Source organism: Micropterus salmoides, unplaced genomic scaffold (assembly GCF_014851395.1).
Source record: "Micropterus salmoides isolate LMB-PRFRI ecotype aquatic unplaced genomic scaffold, ASM1485139v1 Ms_hic_scaffold_1, whole genome shotgun sequence".
Lineage (NCBI taxonomy): Eukaryota > Metazoa > Chordata > Actinopteri > Centrarchiformes > Centrarchidae > Micropterus > Micropterus salmoides.
Window position 1 is genome coordinate 57,461,277 of NW_024040040.1, and position 15,670 is coordinate 57,476,946.

The following is a 15,670-nucleotide window of genomic DNA, read 5'->3' on the forward strand; positions in this document are numbered from 1 at the left end:
AGTTTAATTCAAGTATAAGCAAGTTATTAAATCAGATATTACAGTTTAATTCAAGTATAAACAAGTTATTAAAACAGAAATTACAATTTAATTAAAGTTAAAGTATAAACAAGTTATTAAATCAGATATTACAGTTTAATTCAAGTTCAAGTATAAATAAGTTATTAAATCAGATATTACAGTTTAATTAAAGTTAAATTATAAACACGTTATTACAACAGAAATTACAATTTAATTAAAGTTAAAGTATAAACAAGTTATTAAATCAGATATTACAGTTTAATTCAAGTTCAAGTATAAACACGTTATTAAATCAGTATAAATAAATTATTTTAGAAGCTTAGAAAAGTAACTTTAAATGCAACTTTCTCCTTCTGTAGATTTTTATACCGTTAACTTTACTTGTACTTAAGTAAAAGATCATCAGAGTAATAGTACTTAAGTATTTTAGTACTCTTCGCACCTCTGCTTTTTTATGGTTACAGTCGTGGTGCTGCAGAGGGAACCCCAGGAGGAAACGTTCTCCCTCAGACAGTTTATCGATCATTAAACACCTTTGGTTGTGCTGCTGTTTCCCTCGCAGCGCCTCACACAGCTTCAGCTAGGAGAGCAGAACTACCCCCCCCCCAGCTCACAGATGGTACGGCCGGCTCAGACAATGAGCTGAATGGGGGTTAAAGGACCAGCCCGCGGTTTCTGCGTGACTTAACCCTTTCCACTCCGGCCGGGTCCCCCAGGAGGAACATGATGTGATGCTGGTCTACAGCTCAGAGTGAAGGGATTGATCCGGGACCGAGTGGACTCTACGGGACGACTATCAATCCACTAAATAGAGAAGCTGGTCAACATCTTTACAGCAGGGAGACCACCTTCACAGGGGAGACTGGCCCACCCCCATGTGCAGATCAGGTGGTACGGCCCACCCCCACCCCTCTTATTGAGCTGAATGAATGAGAGAGAGAGAGGGGGTGGAGCGAGCTAGACTCACAGTGGCATGCCATCAGAGACTCTGCAGCAACACATTCCTCTGCTCTACATTCATTCTGCCAGCTACCACAGAGGACTGCTTAGGTCCAGCTCAGGGTCCACTCAGTTCAGCTCAGTCCAGCTCAGGTCCAGGTTTGCAGAGATGAAGCTGCTGCTGTTGTTGCTGTTGATGGAGCGAGCTGCAGCTCAGCAGAGAGGTGAGAACCCTGTTTCTGACTTCTACTGAGTTCTGTTAACTTCTCCTGAGTTCTGCTGAGTTCTTTTAAGTTCTGTTTCCTTGACTTCTGTTAAATTCATTTGACTTATTTTCATTTTTCTGAGTTCTGTTGGGCTCTGCTGAGTTCTGTTAGAGGATAGATTTCAGATGTTGGTGGTGTGAAGGATCTGAACTGGTCAGGCTGCTTCAGTTTGTTCCCTTCAAGGGACATGATGCAGACACACAGCAGTTAGCTCTGTTAGCTGCAGTGATGGTTTCAGATGCTGAAGATATGAAGGTGAATTCTTTGTCATGAACTCGGTGTGTACCAATCTGTGTCAGGAGTTCCCCTGTAGCTCCTGCAGTCCAGCCTGGTCCAGCATCTCAGATCTGACCGGGGGGGGCGGGGGTCCTGCTGGGAACCCCCTGTGTGTCTGTGTGATAATTAGTGTCAACACTGCTCCTCTTCCTCTCCACCCCCCACACTAAAACCCTAACCCCCACAGTCCACATCGCCTCCCCCGGAGCTGCTGCATGTGTGTGGGTGGGGGAGGGTCAGAGGTCACTCTGCATACAGCCAGACACACCGACTGTAGGGCCGACCTTATCTCAGGGCTGAAGATCAGCAGCTTCTACTCATGTTGTGGGGACACGGGTCTGCTCACACTGTGAGGGACTCGCCTTCTTCATGGGACAACAAGCAAGTCCCCCAGCTTCAGGATAAAGACCGGGTTTAGGGTTGGGCAGGTAGTGGTCTCACTGCTGGTTCCGACTCTGTTAGAGGATGTTTCACCTGCTAACCTGCTTCGGTTAGAAAAAACAAACTGTGAATGATTTTTTATTGCTTTCTCCTCGCTGATCCACCACCTGCAGAACTCTTTACATCTGCAGAACATGTTCCACACGCTAAGCACTGAACCAATGAACCTGGCAACAAACCTGATTGTGACCCACAGAACAGAACCCACCGGTCTGTGTGTCTGGAACAGACGTCTGCACTGAAGCACCTGGAGACAAATGCAGGTCTGAGCGTTCCCACAACAAACCTCTGAGTGTGAGACAGACCACCCAGCTGATGCTATCACGCCTCCACAGCTGCCCACACACAGCACTAATTAACACGTCTGTGTGTTGTCTTTGTCACTGATGACGTTCAAATTTTGACTTTCTCTGACGTTCTCAGCAACTCGGCACGGTTTGTTATTTCAAAACAGTTTCAGAGAGTTCCCTGTTGAAGGTGAAGCAACAGACACAACAAGCTGATTCCACTGTTTAAGGAACCCGTTCATAAAACGGCTTCACGTTTAAAGAACCATGTTCATGCAACGGCTTCACGTTTAATGAACCACGTTCATGCAACGGCTTTATGTTTAAAGAACCACGTTCATGCAACGGCTTTATGTTTTAAAGAACCACGTTCATGCAACGGCTTTATGTTTAAAGAACCACGTTCATGCAATGGCTTTACGTTTAAAGAACCACGTTCATGCAACGGCTTCACGTTTAAAGAACCACGTTCATGCACAGGCTTTATGTTTTAAAGAATCGCGTTCATGCAACGGCTTCACGTTTAAAGAACCACGTTCATGCAACGGCTTTACGTTTAAAGAACCACGTTCATGCAACGGCTTTATGTTTTAAAGAACCACGTTCATGCAACAGCTTTATGTTTAAAGAACCACGTTCATGCAACGGCTTTATGTTTAAAGAACCACGTTCATGCAACGGCTTTATGTTTAAAGAACCACGTTCATGCAACGGCTTCACGTTTAATGAACCGCGTTCATGCAACGGCTTTACGTTTAAAGAACCGCGTTCATGCAACGGCTTCACGTTTTAAAGAACCACGTTCATGCAACGGCTTCACGTTTAAAGAACCACGTTCATGCAACAGCTTTATGTTTTAAAGAACCACGTTCATGCAACGGCTTTATGTTTAAAGAACCACGTTCATGCAACGGCTTTATGTTTTAAAGAACCACGTTCATGCAACGGCTTCACGTTTAATGAACCGCGTTCATGCAACGGCTTCACGTTTAATGAACCGCGTTCATGCAACGGCTTTATGTTTTAAAGAACCACGTTCATGCAACGGCTTTATGTTTTAAAGAACCACATTCATGCAACGGCTTTATGTTTAAAGAACCACGTTCATGCAACGGCTTTACGTTTAAAGAACCACGTTCATGCAACGGCTTCACGTTTAAAGAACCACGTTCATGCACAGGCTTTATGTTTTAAAGAATCGCGTTCATGCAACGGCTTCACGTTTAAAGAACCACGTTCATGCAACGGCTTCACGTTTAAAGAACCACGTTCATGCAACGGCTTTACGTTTAAAGAACCACGTTCATGCAACGGCTTTATGTTTTAAAGAACCACGTTCATGCAACGGCTTTACGTTTAAAGAACCACGTTCATGCAACGGCTTTATGTTTTAAAGAACCACGTTCATGCAACGGCTTCACGTTTAATGAACCGCGTTCATGCAACGGCTTCACGTTTAAAGAACCGCGTTCATGCAACAGCTTCACGTTTTAAAGAACCACGTTCATGCAACGGCTTCACGTTTAAAGAACCACGTTCATGCAACGGCTTCACGTTTAATGAACCGCGTTCATGCAACGGCTTTATGTTTTAAAGAACCACGTTCATGCAACGGCTTTATGTTTAAAGAACCATGTTCATGCAATGGCTTTACGTTTAAAGAACCACGTTCATGCAACGGCTTTACGTTTAAAGAACCACGTTCATGCAACGGCTTCACGTTTAAAGAACCACGTTCATGCAATGGCTTTATGTTTTAAAGAACCATGTTCATGCAATGGCTTTACGTTTAAAGAACCACGTTCATGCAACGGCTTTACGTTTAAAGAACCACGTTCATGCAACGGCTTCACGTTTAAAGAACCACGTTCATGCACAGGCTTTATGTTTTAAAGAATCACGTTCATGCAACGGCTTCACGTTTAAAGAACCACGTCATGCAACGGCTTCACGTTTAAAGAACCCCCGTTCATGCAAGTTCATGCAACAGCTTTATGTTTAAAGAACCACATTTATTTATTAGATTTTTTATCTTCTGAAGACATTTAACAAGCTGTGGTGTCATCAGTGCAGAACAATGTGATGATCATTCAACCAGTTCCTCACTCAATCAGCAGAGGTGGGTTTGCCTCAGGAAGGGAACTATGGTGACTCACCTGAGAGTTTACCTGCAGAAACACCTGATCTGTCTAGACAGAGTTCAGTCACTCACTCAGACATTCTTTTATTCATACTCAGAGTTATTCAGACACCTGAGGGGTTCACTGTAACTAGCTAGCTGTGAGTGTCAGTATGCTAACAGCATCCTAAAAAAGCTAACAGTTGGCTGTGTGTTTTTTAGGATGCTAACAGTTGGCTGTGTTTTTTAGGATGCTAACAGTTGGCTGTGTGTTTTTAGGATCCTAACAGTTGGCTGTGTGTTTTTAGGATCCTAACAGCTGGCTGTGTGTTTTAGGATGCTAACAGTTAGCTGTATTTTTTAGCATCCTAACAGTTGGCTCTGTGTTTTAGGATGCTAACAGTTGGCTGTGTGTTTTTTAGGATCCTAACAGTTGGCTGTGTGTTTTGTAGGATGCTAACAGTTGGCTGTGTGTTTTTTAGGATCCTAACAGCTGGCTGTGTGTTTAGGATGCTAACAGTTAGCTGTATTTTTTAGCATCCTAACAGTTGGCTCTGTGTTTTAGGATGCTAACAGTTGGCTGTGTGTTTTTAGGATCCTAACAGTTGGCTGTGTGTTTTGTAGGATGCTAACAGCTGGCTGTGTGTTTTAGGATGCTAACAGTTAGCTGTATTTTTTAGCATCCTAACAGTTGGCTCTGTGTTTTAGGATCCTAACAGCTGGCTGTGTTTTTTAGGATCCTAACAGTTGGCTGTGTGTTTAGGATCCTAACAGTTGGCTGTGTTTTTTAGGATGCTAACAGTTGGCTGTGTGTTTTAGAATGCTAACAGTTGGCTGTGTTTTTTAGGATCCTAACAGTTGGTTGTGTGTTTTAGGATCCTAACAGCTGGCTGTGTGTTTTAGGATCCTAACAGCTGGCTGTGTTTTTTAGGATGCTAACAGCTGGCTGTGTGTTTTTTTAGGATCCTAACAGTTGGCTGTGTGTTTTTTAGGATCCTAACAGCTGGCTGTGTGTTTTAGGATGCTAACAGTTAGCTGTATTTTTTAGCATCCTAACAGTTGGCTCTGTGTTTTAGGATGCTAACAGTTGGCTGTGTGTTTTTTAGGATCCTAACAGTTGGCTGTGTGTTTTGTAGGATGCTAACAGCTGGCTGTGTGTTTTAGGATGCTAACAGTTAGCTGTATTTTTTAGCATCCTAACAGTTGGCTCTGTGTTTTAGGATCCTAACAGCTGGCTGTGTTTTTTAGGATCCTAACAGTTGGCTGTGTGTTTTAGGATCCTAACAGTTGGCTGTGTTTTTTAGGATGCTAACAGTTGGCTGTGTGTTTTAGAATGCTAACAGTTGGCTGTGTTTTTTTAGGATCCTAACAGTTGGTTGTGTGTTTTAGGATCCTAACAGCTGGCTGTGTGTTTTAGGATCCTAACAGCTGGCTGTGTTTTTTAGGATGCTAACAGCTGGCTGTGTGTTTTTTTAGGATCCTAACAGTTGGCTGTGTGTTTTTTTTAGCATCCTAACAGGTGGCTGTGTTTTTTAGGATCCTAACAGTTGGCTGTGTGTTTTAGGATGCTAACAGTTGGCTGTGTTTTTTAGGATGCTAACAGTTGGCTGTGTGTTTTAGGATGCTAACAGCTGGCTGTGTGTTTTTTAGGATCCTAACAGTTGGCTGTGTGTTTTTTAGGATCCTAACAGCTGGCTGTGTGTTTTAGGATGCTAACAGTTGGCTGTATTTTTTAGCATCCTAACAGTTGGCTCTGTGTTTTAGGATCCTAACAGCTGGCTGTGTTTTTTAGGATCCTAACAGTTGGCTGTGTGTTTTAGGATCCTAACAGTTGGCTGTGTTTTTTAGGATGCTAACAGTTGGCTGTGTGTTTTAGAATGCTAACAGTTGGCTGTGTTTTTTTAGGATCCTAACAGTTGGTTGTGTGTTTTAGGATCCTAACAGCTGGCTGTGTGTTTTAGGATCCTAACAGCTGGCTGTGTTTTTTAGGATCCTAACAGTTGGCTGTGTGTGTTTTTTAGCATCCTAACAGGTGGCTGTGTTTTTTAGGATGCTAACAGTTGGCTCTGTGTTTTAGGATCCTAACAGCTGGCTGTGTTTTTTAGGATCCTAACAGTTGGCTGTGTGTTTTAGGATCCTAACAGTTGGCTGTGTTTTTTAGGATGCTAACAGTTGGCTGTGTGTTTTAGAATGCTAACAGTTGGCTGTGTTTTTTAGGATCCTAACAGTTGGTTGTGTGTTTAGGATCCTAACAGCTGGCTGTGTGTTTTAGGATCCTAACAGCTGGCTGTGTTTTTTAGGATGCTAACAGCTGGCTGTGTGTTTTTTAGGATCCTAACAGTTGGCTGTGTGTTTTTTTAGCATCCTAACAGGTGGCTGTGTTTTTTAGGATGCTAACAGTTGGCTGTGTGTTTTAGGATGCTAACAGTTGGCTGTGTGTTTTAGGATGCTAACAGTTGGCTGTGTTTTTAGGATGCTAAAAGTTGGCTGTGCGTTTTAGGATGCTAACAGCTGGCTGTGTGTTTTTAGGATCCTAACAGTTGGCTGTGTGTTTTTTAGGATCCTAACAGCTGGCTGTGTGTTTTAGGATGCTAACAGTTGGCTGTATTTTTTAGCATCCTAACAGTTGGCTCTGTGTTTTAGGATCCTAACAGCTGGCTGTGTTTTTTAGGATCCTAACAGTTGGCTGTGTGTTTTAGGATGCTAACAGTTGGCTGTGTTTTTTAGGATGCTAACAGTTGGCTGTGTGTTTTAGGATGCTAACAGCTGGCTGTGTGTTTTTTAGGATCCTAACAGTTGGCTGTGTGTTTTTTAGGATCCTAACAGCTGGCTGTGTGTTTTAGGATGCTAACAGTTGGCTGTATTTTTTAGCATCCTAACAGTTGGCTCTGTGTTTTAGGATGCTAACAGTTGGCTGTGTGTTTTTTAGGATCCTAACAGTTGGCTGTGTGTTTTTTAGCATCCTAACAGGTGGCTGTGTTTTTTAGGATCCTAACAGCTGGCTGTGTGTTTTAGGATGCTAACAGTTGGCTGTGTGTTTTAGGATCCTAACAGTTGGCTGTGTGTTTTAGGATGCTAACAGCTGGCTGTGTGCTTTTTAGGATGCTAACAGTTAGCTGTGTTTTGTAGGATCCTAACAGCTGGCTGTGTGTTTTTTAGGATGCTAACAGTTGGCTGTGTTTTGTAGGATGCTAACAGTTGGCTGTGTTTTGTAGGATGCTAACAGCTGGCTGTGTTTTGTAGGATGCTAACAGCTGGCTGTGTTTTGTAGGATGCTAACAGTTGGCTGTGTTTTGTAGGATGCTAACAGCTGGCTGTGTTTTGTAGGATGCTAACAGCTGGCTGTGTGTTTTTTAGGATCCTAACAGTTAGCTGTGTTTTTTTAGGATGCTAACAGTTAGCTGTGTGCTTTAGGATGCTAACAGTTGGCTGTGTGTTTTAGGATGCTAACAGCTGGCTGTGTGTTTTTTAGGATGCTAACAGTTGGCTGTGTTTTGTAGGATGCTAACAGTTGGCTGTGTTTTGTAGGATGCTAACAGCTGGCTGTGTTTTGTAGGATGCTAACAGCTGGCTGTGTGTTTTTTAGGATCCTAACAGTTAGCTGTGTTTTTTTAGGATGCTAACAGTTAGCTGTGTGCTTTAGGATGCTAACAGTTGGCTGTGTGTTTTAGGATGCTAACAGTTGGCTGTGTGTTTTTAGGATCCTAACAGCTGGCTGTGTTTTTTAGGATCCTAACAGTTAGCTGTGTTTTTTTAGGATCCTAACAGTTAGCTGTGTGTTTCAGGTCTGTTCCCAGCCATCTTGAACTTGGCGAGTAACGCAGTGATTACCAGCAATGCGACATGTGGTGATCCAGAACCTGAGGTTTACTGTAAACTGGTGGAACATGTTCCAGGACGACGAATCAAGAACCCGCACTGCCCTAAATGTGATGCCAACTCCGTCCTATCCAAAGGTACTACACCAGAACAACAACCACAGAGTACACTTTCAACTGCAGGTCCAGTTTACTTTAAAGCCAGAACCACAGAGGGGTCAGCGTAAAGGTCAGTGGGGTGTCTGTATGTTTAGACCAGCAGCAGGATGGTGGAGGAGGACTGACTCTATAGTAGAGACTATATAGCATAGTGACTTTATAATAACAGTGGAGGGTTAGGGGCCCCATCAGGGCTTAGGGGACCCATTAGGCTGGGATCCTCACACAGAACCCATTATAGATACTCTCTGCTGGACTGAGTCTGGGTCAGGTGCTGAAGCGGGGTTAAACATCAAATTGTTATTGATCATTAGTGATGACTGACTTCCTGTAACCCTCCTTCAGACCACCCTCCTCACCAACAAGTTATGATCACATTACACAAGTACTACATGGCAGTGCTGTAGTACACAACAGTACAACAACAAGTATGTAGTAGTATTAACAGTACTTGTGTGTGTGTGTGTGTGTGTGTGTGTGTTGCTCAGAACGCCATCCGATAACAAACGCCATCGATGGGACGAATCAGTGGTGGCAAAGTCCAAGTATCAAGAACGGCCGACAGTTTCACTGGATTACCATCACCCTGGACCTCAAACAGGTAACACACACCTCGCTCCACGTGTAACACACACCTCGCTCCACGTGTAACACACACCTCGCTCCACGTGTAACACACACCTCGATCCAGGTGTAACACACACCTCGATCCAGGTGTCCAGGTGTAACACACACCTCGATCCAGGTGTCCAGGTGTAACACACACCTCGATCCAGGTGTAACACACACCTCACTCCAGGTGTAACACACACCTCGATCCAGGTGTTCAGGTGTAACACACACCTCACTCCAGGTGTAACACACACCTCGATCCAGGTGTTCAGGTGTAACACACACCTCACTCCAGGTGTAACACACACCTCGATCCAGGTGTCCAGGTGTAACACACACCTCGATCCAGGTGTAACACACACCTCGATCCAGGTGTAACACACACCTCGATCCAGGTGTAACACACACCTCGCTCCAGGTGTAACACACACCTCGCTCCAGGTGTAACACACACCTCGATCCAGTTGTTCAGGTGTAACACACACCTCGATCCAGATGTTGACTGATGATTGATTATGTAACCTGAGTTCTCTGAGTAACCAGGTGATACAGCCCAGGTAACTGAACTGACTGATGTTCTGTGTTCAGGTGTTTCAGGTCGCCTACATCATCATCAAGGCCGCAAACTCTCCTCGCCCAGGTGAGACCAGCTTGTCTCTCCGACCTCTCTAAATCTGTACATTCACGCTGTTTCCAACAGAGAGGTCATCACCTGTCTGTGTCCCATCAGGTAACTGGATCCTGGAGCGCTCTCTGGACGGTGTGACCTTTGACCCCTGGCAGTATTACGCCATCACTGATTCTGAGTGTTTGTCTCATTATAACGTGACGCCAAGACTCGGACCACCAACCTACAAGACGGACACCGAGGTCATCTGCACGTCCTACTACTCCAGACTGAACCCGCTGGAGCATGGAGAGGTGAGACAGGCTGTCTGCCTGTACCTGTCTGTCTCTCTCTGACCTGTCTGTCTCTTTCTGACCGTCTCTCTCTCTCTGACCCGTCTCTCTCTCTGACCCGTCTCTGTCTCTCTCTGACCCGTCTCTCTCTCTCTCTCTCTCTCTCTCTGACCTGTCTGTCTCTCTCTCTGACCCGTCTCTCTCTCTCTGACCCTCTCTCTCTGACCTGTCTGTCTCTCTCTGACCTGTCTCTCTCTCTGACGTGTCTCTCTCTCTGACCTGTCTGTCTCTCTCTGACCCGTCTCTCTCTCTGACCTGTCTGTCTATCTCTGACCTGTCTCTCTCTCTGACCCATCTCTCTCTCTCTGACCCATCTCTCTCTCTCTGACCCGTCTCTCTCTCTCTGACCCATCTCTCTCTCTCTCTGACCTGTCTCTCTCTCTGACCCGTCTTTCTCTCTCTGACCCGTCTCTGTCTCTCTGACCTGACTGTCTGACCCGTCTCTGTCTCTCTCTCTGACCCGTCTCTCTCTCTCTGTCTCTCTCTGACCCATCTCTCTCTCTCTGACCTGTCTGTCTCTCTCTCTGACCCGTCTCTCTCTCTCTGACCCATCTCTCTCTCTCTGACCTGTCTCTCTCTCTGACCCGTCTTTCTCTCTGACCTGTCTCTCTCTCTCTGACCCGTCTCTGTCTCTCTCTCTGACCCGTCTCTCTCTCTCTGACCCGTCTCTCTCTCTCTGACCCGTCTCTCTCTCTCTGACCCATCTCTCTCTCTCTGACCTGTCTGTCTCTCTCTGACCCGTCTCTCTCTCTGACTTGTCTGTCTCTCTCTGACCCGTCTCTCTCTCTGACCTGTCTCTCTCTCTCTGACCTGTCTGTCTCTCTCTTTCAGATCCACACCTCCCTGATTAACGGCCGCCCCGGAGCCGACGATTTGACCTCTGAGCTCTTGAACTTTACGTCAGCTCGTTACATCAGACTGAGGCTTCAGAGAATCAGAACGCTCAATGCCGACCTGATGACACTGAGCGCCCGCGACCCTCGAGACATCGACCCCATCGTCACCCGGAGGGTAAGACAGACGGCCAGAGTGACAGTTTTTAATGTTCGAGTTGTGGACGAGCTGCGTGGTCACATGACCAACATGTTTATTAAAGAGTTCATTAATATTCTGTCCTCAGTATTATTACTCCATCAAAGACATCTCTGTTGGCGGGATGTGTATCTGTTACGGCCACGCCCAGAGCTGCCCGCTGGATTCTGTTACCAAGGTAACGTCACACACCTGTACAACTGTTCACCTGTATACCTGTTCACCTGTTCACCTGTTCACCTGTTCACCTATGTGTCAACAGAAACTGCAATGTGTGTGTGAACACAACACCTGTGGAGAAAGCTGTAACGAGTGTTGCCCTGGTTACCACCAGCAGCCATGGCAACCAGGAACCATCTCTGAGGGCAACACCTGTGAAAGTGAGAAATAACGTCTGTCTCTCTCTCACCCATCTCTCTCCCACCCGTCTGACTCCCACCTGTCTGACTCTCACCTGCCTGCCTCCCACCTGTCTGTCTCTAACCTGTCTCTCTCTCACCCGTCTGACTCCCACCTGTCTGACTCCCACCTGTCTGTCTCTAACCCGTCTCTCTCTCACCTGTCTGACTCTCACCTGTCTGACCCCCACCTCTCTGTCTCTAACCCGTCTCTCTCCCACCTGTCTGACTCTCACCTGTCTGACCTCCATCTGTCTGACTCTCACCTGTCTGACCTCCATCTGTCTGTCTCTAACCTGTCTCTTTCACACCTGTCTGACTCTCACCTGTCTGACCTCCATCTGTCTGTCTCTAACCTGTCTCTTTCACACCTGTCTGACTCTCACCTGTCTGACCTCCATCTGTCTGTCTCTAACCCGTCTCTCTCCCACATGTCTGACTCCCATCTGTCTGTCTCTAACCTGTCTCTCTCCCACCTGTCTGACTCTCACCTGTCTGACCTCCATCTGTCTGTCTCTAACCCGTCTCTTTCACACCTGTCTGACTCTCACCTGTCTGACCTCCATCTGTCTGTCTCTAACCTGTCTCTTTCACACCTGTCTGACTCTCACCTGTCTGACCTCCATCTGTCTGTCTCTAACCTGTCTCTTTCACACCTGTCTGACTCTCACCTGTCTGACCTCCATCTGTCTGTCTCTAACCTGTCTCTTTCACACCTGTCTGACTCTCACCTGTCTGACCTCCATCTGTCTGTCTCTAACCTGTCTCTCTCCCACCTGTCTGACCTCCATCTGTCTGTCTCTAACCCGTCTCTCTCCCACCTGTCTGACTCTCACCTGTCTGACCTCCATCTGTCTGTCTCTAACCTGTCTCTTTCACACCTGTCTGACTCTCACCTGTCTGACCTCCATCTGTCTGTCTCTAACCTGTCTCTCTCCCACCTGTCTGACTCTCACCTGTCTGACCTCCATCTGTCTGTATCTAACCTGTCTCTCTCCCACGCGTCTGACTCTCACATGTCTGACTCCCACCTGTCTGTCTCCCACCTGTCTCTCTCTAACCTGTCTCTCTCCCACCTGTCTGACTCTCACCTCTCTGACCTATATCTGTCTGTCTCTAACCCGTCTCTCTCTCACCTGTCTGACTCCCACCTCTCTGTCTCTAACCCGTCTCTCTCCCACCTGTCTGACTCTCACCTGTCTGACCTTCATCTGTCTGTCTCTAACCCGTCTCTTTCCCACCTCTCTGACTCTAACCCGTCTCTTTCCCACCTCTCTGACTCTCACCTGCCTGTCTCCCACCTGTCTGACTCTCACCTGTCTGACCTCCATCTGTCTGTCGCTAACCCATCTCTCTCCCACCTGTCTGTCTCCCACGCGTCTGACTCCCACCTGTCTGTCTCTAACCCGTCTCTCTCTCACCTGTCTGACTCCCATCTGTCTGTCTCTAACCCATCTCTCTCTCACCTGTCTGACTCCCACCTGTCTGACTCCCATCTGTCTGTCTCTAACCCATCTCTCTCTCACCTGTCTGCCTCTCACCCGTCTGACTCCCACCTCTCTGATTCTCACCTGTCGGTCTCTAACCCGTCTCTCTCTCACCTGTCTGACTCCCACCTCTCTGACTCTCACCTGTCTGTCTCTCAGAGTGTAACTGCCACAACAAAGCAGTGGACTGTTTCTACAATCAGACCGTCTCCGATCTGTCTTTGAGTTTGAACACTCGTGGCGTTCGTCAAGGAGGGGGAGTCTGTATCAACTGTCAGCAGAACACCGCCGGCATCAACTGTGAGACCTGCGCTGCTGGATACTACAGAACTGCCGAGGTACTTACAGACTCTGCACCTAATACTACAGACCTGCCGAGGTACTTACAGATACTGCACCTAATACTACAGACCTGCCGAGGTACTGACAGATTCTGCACCTAATACTACAGACCTGCCGAGGTACTAACAGACACTGCACCTAATACTACAGACCTGCTGAGGTACTGACAGACACTGCACCTAATACTACAGACCTGCCGAGGTACTGACAGATACTGCACCTAATACTACAGACATGCTGAGGTACTGACAGATACTGCACCTAATACTACAGACCTGCCGAGGTACTGACAGACACTGCACCTAATACTACAGACCTGCCGAGGTACTGACAGACACTGTACCTAATACTACAGACCTGCCGAGGTACTGACAGATACTGCACCTAATACTACAGACCTGCCGAGGTACTGACAGATACTGCACCTAATACTACAGACTACTAACCACAAGAGGAAAACTGAACCCCCGGAACAACCTTCAAGAACTTAACAACACAAAGCAGACAGACAAAATAAAGAAACAAAGATGAAACAGACTCAGATGGTGACAATCACTGCTAGCCATCTTCATGTTGTGTCATCACCGCTACCTCCGTTGCCCCGACAAGGACGATCAGTCACAGAATAAAGTTCTGCTGTTTGTATGAGAGAGGTTGTCATTCAGACACTGAACCCTGAAACACTGTCTGTGCCTGTGTGTGTGTGTGTGTGTCTTGCCTGTGTGTGTGTCTGTGCCTGTGTGTGTGTGTGTGCCTGTGTGTGTGTGTCTGTCTGTGCCTGTGTGTGTGTGTGTCTGTGTGTGTGTGTGTTTGTCTGTGCCTGTGTGTCTGCCTGTGTGTGTCTGTGCCTGTGTGTGTGTCTGTGTGCGTGTGTGTGTCTGTGCCTGTGTCTCTGTCTGTGTCTGTGTGTGTGTGTGTGTGTGTGTGTGTGTGTGTGTGTGTGTGTGTGTGTCTGTGCCTGTCTGTGCCTGTGTGTGTCTGTGTGTGTCTGTGCCTGTGTGTGTGCGCCTGCATGTGTGTCTCTGTCTGTGCCTGTGTGTGTCTGTGTGTGTCTGTCTGTGTCTGTGTGTGTGTCTGTCTGTGTCTGTGCCTGTGTGTGTCTGTGCCTGCGTGTGTGTCTCTGTCTGTGCCTGTGTGTGTCTGTGTGTGTGTGTCTGTCTGTGTCTGTGCGTGTGTGTCTCTGTCTGTGCCTGTGTGTGTGCGCCTGCGTGTGTGTCTCTGTCTGTGCCTGTGTGTGTCTGTGTGTGTCTGTCTGTGTCTGTGTGTGTGTCTGTCTGTGTCTGTGCCTGTGTGTGTCTGTGTGTGTGTCGGTCTGTGTCGGTGCCTGTGTGTGTGTCTCTGTCTGTGCCTGTGTGTGTCTGTGTGTGTGTGTCTGTCTGTGTCTGTGTGTGTGTGTCTGTCTGTGTCTGTGCCTGTGTGTGTCTCTGTGTGTGTCTGTCTGTGTCTGTGCCTGTGTGTCTCTGTCTGTGTGTGTGTGTGTGTGTGTCTGTGCCTGTGTGTGTGGCTGGTCCTGTGTGTGTCTGTGCCTGCGTGTGTGTCTCTGTCTGTGCCTGTGTGTGTCTGTGTGTGTGTGTCTGTCTGTGTCTGTGCGTGTGTGTCTCTGTCTGTGCCTGTGTGTGTCTGTGTGTGTCTGTGCCTGTGTGTGTGCGCCTGCGTGTGTGTCTCTGTCTGTGCCTGTGTGTGTCTGTGTGTGTCTGTCTGTGTCTGTGTGTGTGTCTGTCTGTGTCTGTGCCTGTGTGTGTCTGTGTGTGTCGGTCTGTGTCTGTGCCTGTGTGTGTGTCTCTGTCTGTGCCTGTGTGTGTGTCTGTCTGTGTCTGTGTGTGTGTCTGTCTGTCTGTGTCTGTGCCTGTGTGTGTGTCTGTGCCTGTGTGTGTCTCTGTGTGTGTGTCTGTCTGTGTCTGTGCCTGTGTGTCTCTGTCTGTGTGTGTGTGTGTGTGTGTCTGTGCCTGTGTGTGTGGCTGTGCCTGTGTGTGTCTGTGTGTGTGTCTCTGTCTGTGTGTGTGTGTGTGTGTGTGTGTGTGTGTGGCTGTGCCTGTGTCTGTGCCTGTGTCTGTGTGTGTGTCTGTGTGTATGTGTGCGCAGGTGTCTCCATACTCAGACTCTCCCTGTGTGGAGTGTAACTGTGACCTGAGAGGATCAGATTCTGCAGTCTGCAGCAGAGACGACACACAGCCAGGTAACTTCATCTTCATCATCATCATTCATGTTCAGTTTAAATTCAATTCAAATAACTTTATTTATCTGTAAGTTAATTTGTGCAGACCATCAGTGTGTGTAGCGTCAGAAACGCAGCACAATTAACCACACGTCACATATCAGCAATCTACAGTGGTAAGTAAATAAGTAATGTACATGATGAACAGGTAGTTCACATTAAGATTGTGTTTAAAGAGGTGGTATTCTGCTCATGTTCAGGTTCCTCATCTTATTTAGAGGTTGTACCAGAACAGGTTTCCATGGTTATATTTTTGTCATACTGCACATTGCTGCAGCTCCTCTTTTCAGCCTGTGTT

The 15,670-nt window shown here is 46.9% G+C and overlaps 1 protein-coding gene across 1 annotated transcript in view; it reads left to right on the forward strand.

Moving 5' to 3' along the window:
• Positions 1 to 863: 863 nt before the first annotated feature.
• LOC119888490 (laminin subunit alpha-1-like) overlaps positions 864 to 15,670 on the forward strand; it is a 69,684-nt gene continuing 54,877 nt past the window's right edge. The window contains 10 exon segments of the mRNA XM_038699102.1: positions 864 to 1,184; positions 8,135 to 8,305; positions 8,815 to 8,927; positions 9,527 to 9,578; positions 9,669 to 9,859; positions 10,730 to 10,909; positions 11,019 to 11,108; positions 11,193 to 11,310; positions 12,975 to 13,153; positions 15,240 to 15,333. Coding sequence (XP_038555030.1) covers positions 995 to 1,184; positions 8,135 to 8,305; positions 8,815 to 8,927; positions 9,527 to 9,578; positions 9,669 to 9,859; positions 10,730 to 10,909; positions 11,019 to 11,108; positions 11,193 to 11,310; positions 12,975 to 13,153; positions 15,240 to 15,333 — 1,378 coding nt within the window. The 5' untranslated portion in view covers positions 864 to 994.